Raw genomic sequence first — 6,575 nt, forward strand, 5'->3', positions numbered from 1 at the left:
AAACAATAAAAAACAAAACCAAAAAATGCTCACAAAACAGTTTAAATGTCAAGATTACAAGAATTTCAGTCTTCTGTCCTTTCATTTTTTGAAGTTCTTAAAAAGTGCCTATTCCTCCAACTTATTTTTATTACCAACTGCAATAAAATGAAAGCTACCAAGAGAACATAGGTTTCCTTTTCATTTTAATTTCCTTTTTTCTTTTTTTCTTTTTTTTCCTATTCAGTGTCTTTCAAAATTTTCTCCAGCGCCTGAAGTTCCAATGTGATGGAAAAACAGAAAGTACTTTTGGTTGTTGTTATTTTTTCTTATTTTATTTTTTTTTTTTCTGTATTCATGTCAGTTTTAAGATATTTTATAGCAATTCCAGACTGGCAAACAAAAAGAATGTTGGAAAAAAAGGAAAAAAGACAGAAAAAAAAAGAAAAAAGGAAAAGAAAAAAAGAAAAGAAAAAAAGGTTTTAGTCTTTTTACTGTGCTCATTTCAGAAAAGGAAACTTTTGACATTTGATTTTCAATATTTTCAATACCAGTGAAAATCTGGAATGTGAAAAGCAATAGCAAATAAAAGTCCTGGAAACAATTGATGTGTTTCTTCAATTATAAAAAAGGACACATTTCTTCAGGCAAAGAGAAGCAGGGGAAAACATCTGCCTCGCTTTAGCTGGAACACTTGCACAATGGTAAATCAGTTCTTGTGAAGAGTACATTTTCACCATGAATAGGAGGTGGCAATCACATCTCCTCTGCTTGCTTCAAGCTTTCCATGAAAGACATCAGCCTCATGCAAGGTGACATCATCTGACCTTGGTTACTGTGGCAACTGGTTGTGCACTGCACAGGCTGTAGGATCTGGGTCCAACCAGGCTTGATCATCATATTTTGCATTCGGACTGTCAGAGTGATCTTGTAGTATGGCATATCTCATATGATAACATTGTTTTACTCTCAAAGAGCCAATAGACTTCTCAACAGCTTTTTTTTTTTTTTTTTTTTTTTTTTTTAAATAGCATTGGTACCCAGTCATTCTGCTGGTTGTGTTTTGACTACCCATCATAGCTTGAATGATGAGATTCTTCTTTGCTGATTGAGAAGATTCAAAAGTGTCCTCTACCCCTGCCTCCTTTATTTTTTTTAAATAATAATAAATAATAATCCCATGGGTGACTGTGACCAAGGCACCTTAGCCATGCTTCTTATAAATTACAGTGACCTTTGAAATGGATGTGCTTTAATCTGACAAGATCTTCAAAAAATGTTCTAAACTCTCAAACCAAATGTCTTCAAAAGTGCTCTAACTTCACCAGCAAGCTTAAGATAACAGGAATTTCATGTGAGCATGGGGTACAAGGGAATTGCCAGCTGTTTTTCTGAGGCAACTTTAGGGCTTTTCTCTGTTACTTTGACAATGTATGCAGTGGCTGAGGGTCTGGCTTTGAGATCCCTTCTCATTTTACATGGCATTTGTGTGAAACTTAGATAGGCTTGTCTAATAGTGCCCTGATCCCGTGGCTGCCTCTTGGTTTCTTTTTGTTCACACAAGTCTGAATGGACAAACTGGTCATCTTGATTTGATCATCACAGTACAAGTTCAGATGTCCTCACCTGAGGACATCATCAGTCTGTATTACAGCTTGTGTCTTTTAAAACAAGTCTAGTCACCTGCCTACACTGCATCTGCACAACCACAATGCTGACTTGATGTCTCTTGGTCCCACCCTAAGCCTGTGTACAACAAACCTCCGTGGCCTTCCTGGCTCATCCGAACCATCCAATATCAGTCATGGTTTGCTAGAACAATGAATTCAAAGAGCACACAGTTGGCATTTTATTTACTTGAAGGATTATACTTTCAGCCACGAACCAGAAAGTAGTTTCTCTAAGATGTATCATCTGTTACACCCACATTTGAATTTCAGTACTCATCAGTTCATAAGCAGAAACAACTTCAGAGAAAGCAGGGACAATATTTATCATACTACACTCTTTACCACTAGAAAGGAAACAGAGGAGCTTTCCTATTCTGCCTTGCCTACAGTCTCAGTCACATTACAGTCTCTTGATGCATACGTCCACTCACTGCTTTTGCCAAGACTCTGGCTGCATATTCAGGTAAATTACTTTTATTTGTGGCAAAAACACAGTGCTAAATGGGTGTCAGTGAGGTCCTTTAGGTACCTCAGTGCTCAGTTGTATCTTTTGTCTCACCTGCCTCACAAAACAGCGAACACCTTGAGCACAAGCTCTCTTTTACAGAGTGCATAGGCCTATGTTGCCTAGCTCAGAGTATGGTGTTTTAGATGGCCCTGCCAACATCAGTCTTTGCAGGGGAGATTTTCTCTTGTAGGATGTCCCTGGGCACCAGCTGTTCTCCCTTGGATATTGGCTCTGGGTAGATGTCCAGTGCTGGTGTTTCAAGTTCCTGTGGATCCTCCTGTCTGCCTGGCCTGACACCAAATCCCTCATTTAGGAAGCAGTGGAGGCACCAGGGGGTGGGTGAGAGCCTGCGGTGGCACAGACGCCCCATTCAGAAGAACTGCTTCACCCTTCTTGCTTCTTCTGGCCTCCATGACCATAAGGAAGAAATTAAAAAAAAAACTTGCAGTGGTCCAAAGAGCCAGATTCAAGTAAATAGGAAATTATATATCGGGGGCTATTTAGAAGGATAAGAGCCTCTAGGCTTCAATAACCATTGAAATTCTGTCCTCTGTATGCAGAGAGGGATGGCAGTTACCCTGGCTGAAACGAACAAGAGGTGCAGTAAAATTCTCCTGTAGGCAGTTTGAGCCTTTCTAATGTATTTCAGAGATTGCAGAATAAGCTACAAGTAAATAGTGTTGTAACTCAGATCTTAATATCTCATTAAGTTTTATAAGCACGGGGGAAAGCAGCAAGAAGAGGCAGGTTTATGCTTTTTCCACAAAGATTGCAAACTAGAAATAATCAGCTGTTACTCCTCAGTGTTTTCTGATATGTTTTCTTCTGCACTGTGGAAGCATTCAGTTGGTGCACTTTTTCTGTACACACAGATGTGAGCAGAAATCTTTTCTGTTTGCCCCTTCTCAAGGCAGGGTGGATTAGAAAAGACACTCTAAGATCAGGAGAGATCCTGGAGAACGGGGGACAGGGTGCTTGCAGACTCCAAAGAGGAGCTGCAGGAAGACACACATCCTAAAACAGCTTTGAAAAAAGCATTTGGTTATGATTTAAGAAGTTAATCACTGCATATTAATTACTGCTAATGACAAGATTAAAAATAATAAAAGCAGTTTATCTTATTCCAAAATGATTAGCCTTAATGACATGTTTGAACAGCACATAAAAAGACATCTTAATGGGGATCAGCCCAACATCTGTGTATGCATAGCGTGTATAGCAACAATAGCTCCTTATAAAACATTAGCCAGATGTGGACTCTTCAGATTTTGTAAGACTTTTCAGGGCTTTGAGGCATCTGAACAGCAATTAACTCTGATCTTCTGCAAGGTCTGAAGGTGCTCCCTTTTCTGAAAATGACTATCATTTCTCAGTATTCTCCCCTGTGCATGCCTATCACGTTAGGCCTGTTCTGCATCTTGAGAAAGAAAGCAGAGATGTTATGGGACTTTATTAGGATGATTAGGGAGCTGCTGATGTCCTTGGGATCTTCATTCCTGGCACCTGTGGCAAGTTTTATGCAGGTTTCCCATCTTATTTCACTCTTCTGTGTCACGTTTGAGATATAATTCTTTTCTGCTGGCTGATAAGTGACGTTGATTCCCTCTGTGTTTGCTGTGAAGTCATTTAGCCTGTGTGTAATTCAGTTTCTTGACACATAAGGAAAAGTTAATACAGTTCTTACTGTTGATTGTATTCAGTCATTACAGCACTCAGTCAAATCACTGGTGATGCAAACTGAGGGCATGCAAATGCAAAATGGTAGGGATTTCTCATCCAGGTGTCCTGAGTAATTGAAGCTATCTACACAGAAATCTTGCTGAGTAAAAAAGGGCAAAATATTATTAACATCATTATGCCCCTCATAAAATCTAATGAGTGGTAAACGTACTGGGAAGGATAATGAGTCTGGGTGTGTGTTACCTACAGAGATTCTTGATTGAATAGCTCCACTTAAACTATTCTTTCCTTAATGACTCTGACTTGTACATTTTTTGCCATTTTGGCTAGTGCTGTAGGATTTAGAGTTGGATTACCTCTGTCATTTCGGTAGCCCAAGTGATCTGACCTAGCACTGCTGACCATCACCTTGACTGTTTCTTTAAATATAGCTCTTTAATACACAAACATTGTAATTCAACAGGTTCAGCCTCTTTACAGCCGTGCTTCCTCTTCAAATGAAATTGCCTTCAATAACATCAGAGTCAATGACCTCTCAACATGAAGCTTGGCACCATCCCTACTGATTTCTGCAGGCTATGCTAAGCAAGCAGTGATACGTGAATAGCTGGTGGAAAACAGACTTTATGCTGATGGAGTCTCATCAGCATTGATCCCTTGCAAGCTGATTGTGGGTGGAGACGTCATCTGTTACACCTGTACAAGTGGGGTGGAGGCCTTTCAAAAAAAAAAAAAAAAAGATGCTGGTGGTGAGGCTGCTGGTGGTGAGGCTGCTAGGGGGCTAAGCACAATGAAGAGAGTTAGGATGGTGATTTTGTCTCTGTGGCACTACGAGGACTCCTGGCTCAGGAGTTTTTCTCGCTCTCTGCTGATGGTCCTTGGTTTTCTCTTCTTGGGCTGTGCAGCAGCTCTGGCCTTTGGTGGATTTTTTGTGATCCTGTTGTGCAAGAGCTACCAGGACTTCTTTCAGGAGACTTTCTTATCTCTCCCTGGCTGGCTGGCTGTTGTAGCTGCACTTGTCCTGCTGCCTACGGGTATTTTGGCTGTTTCTATTTCTACAAAGAGCTCCCGCTATCAGCAAGGGGCTTTCATGCACTTGCTGCTTATCCTTCTTTGTCTTCAAGTGTCTTCAGCAGTTTTGGCACATCTCTATTCTATTCGGATGGCAACTGACCTGAAGAGCACGATGGGTCACCTATTCTATCAGTATAATGGGACACACTCCCAGGCTCCTGGCAGCAGTGCTGTGGATGTGGTCCAGAAAAGGCTGCAGTGCTGTGGGGTCCAAAATTACACAGACTGGCTAAAGACAGCATTTGCTTCTTGGCATCTTCTGGCTGAAAACGCTCGTGTCCCTGAGAGCTGTTGTAAGGAGAAGTATTCTGTTTGCAAGGGTGAATTACACCAGCTGGAACAGCTTTTTCAAGAGGGCTGTTTAAGGAAGCTGGAGGACCGGTTGCATTTTGCCATGCTCTACTTGTTTTGTTGCTGTGCTGTGCTAATTGTTGTAGAGCTGTTGGCTGGTGCCAGCAATGGCATCCTCATGAGGCATCAGCCTTTCCACAACCTCCGAATTCTGGAGTCATCTACCTTCTGATCACTTTGTGGATTCTGGCAGCACTGCTGAACCTGCTGAAGGCTTTCTTGCTTCTGTTCTGTGTGGTAGTTGCATTGAAAAAAAACTTTTAAAATATATATTTGCATATAAACGTGATTGATCATTGTGTCTTTTTTTTTTTTTTTTTTTTTTTTTTTTTTTTTTTTTCTTGAATGTTACACTACAAAATCAGTTTTCCTCCAGTTATTGTTCTACGTCTGATCAGTTTTGTTACTGGAGGTCTCAGCAGTGTGAGGAGGAGGCTGGTGGTGCGTGTCTTCAACTTGTGTGGAAACCACTCTGAGTGAGAGGAGTAGGTAGAGGCATGGCTTGCTCAGGAACATGGGAGGATGTTGTGAGGTCTTGACTTTTAGAATAAGTTTTACTCTGTAAGAATCTTGAAGTGCAATTAAAAAGTAGGCTCTTCAGACTCTTCTTCCTTTTGAAGTTTTATTTAACCCTTTCATTTTTCTTAAAGAAACCCTTCAGATAAAGATCAGTTTTTCTTCTTCCCAAGCACTTTTAAAAAAAAAAACAACACTTTTTTTTAGAGAAAGTAAATAGTATTTTCTAAAGTGGCACAATGGTGCAATCTAAACAGAGAAGATATGGTTGACAGCAGCAAAGTAAATAGTAAGAAGACATACAGCAGGAGGTATAGTTATCTCAGTAGTTGCAGAGGAGCTGGGTTTACGTGTTCTGAAATTAATGATGAGAAGGAACAGTTGTATGTTATGCCAGTGGAATGCATGAGTTCTTCTGTCATGAAAAGTTATGTGTGGGTCTTTGGTATGTTTAAATGACAGAAGCGATAGGTTAGTTTTCTTAGGTATTCTTATTTGTCCTACCTTTTTACTAAAACCTATTTTTGCCTGGCTCTGTGGGTGTATCTCTGTTCTGCGTGTGGTGAGAGAGGCTCAGTGCCAGTGTGGGGGCTGTCTAGTTCTTGTCTGTGTGAGTGCTGCTGGTGTTCAGGGAGGTGCTGGTAAAGGCTCTGTGCTGGTCTATGCAGGGTGTAGCTGTGCATGCTTGTACGTGTGTGTCTGGGAAACACTTGGGGATATGGCAGCAGCACAAGCTGCATACATTGTTGTATGTGGGTAACCTACAGGGCCTATAGCAGTACCCTGATAGACTTTAC

The 6,575-nt window shown here is 40.8% G+C and overlaps 1 protein-coding gene across 1 annotated transcript; it reads left to right on the forward strand.

Moving 5' to 3' along the window:
* The first annotated feature begins 4,561 nt into the window (after positions 1 to 4,561).
* LOC311427122 (tetraspanin-36-like) lies at positions 4,562 to 5,551 on the forward strand. Its single transcript, XM_084504183.1, has one exon. The coding sequence runs from the start codon at positions 4,628 to 4,630 to the stop codon at positions 5,432 to 5,434; it is 807 nt and encodes a 268-aa protein (XP_084360309.1). The 5' UTR covers positions 4,562 to 4,627; the 3' UTR covers positions 5,435 to 5,551.
* The last annotated feature ends 1,024 nt before the right edge of the window (positions 5,552 to 6,575 follow it).

Source organism: Aythya ferina, assembly GCF_964211825.1.
Source record: "Aythya ferina genome assembly, chromosome: Z".
NCBI lineage: Eukaryota > Metazoa > Chordata > Aves > Anseriformes > Anatidae > Aythya > Aythya ferina.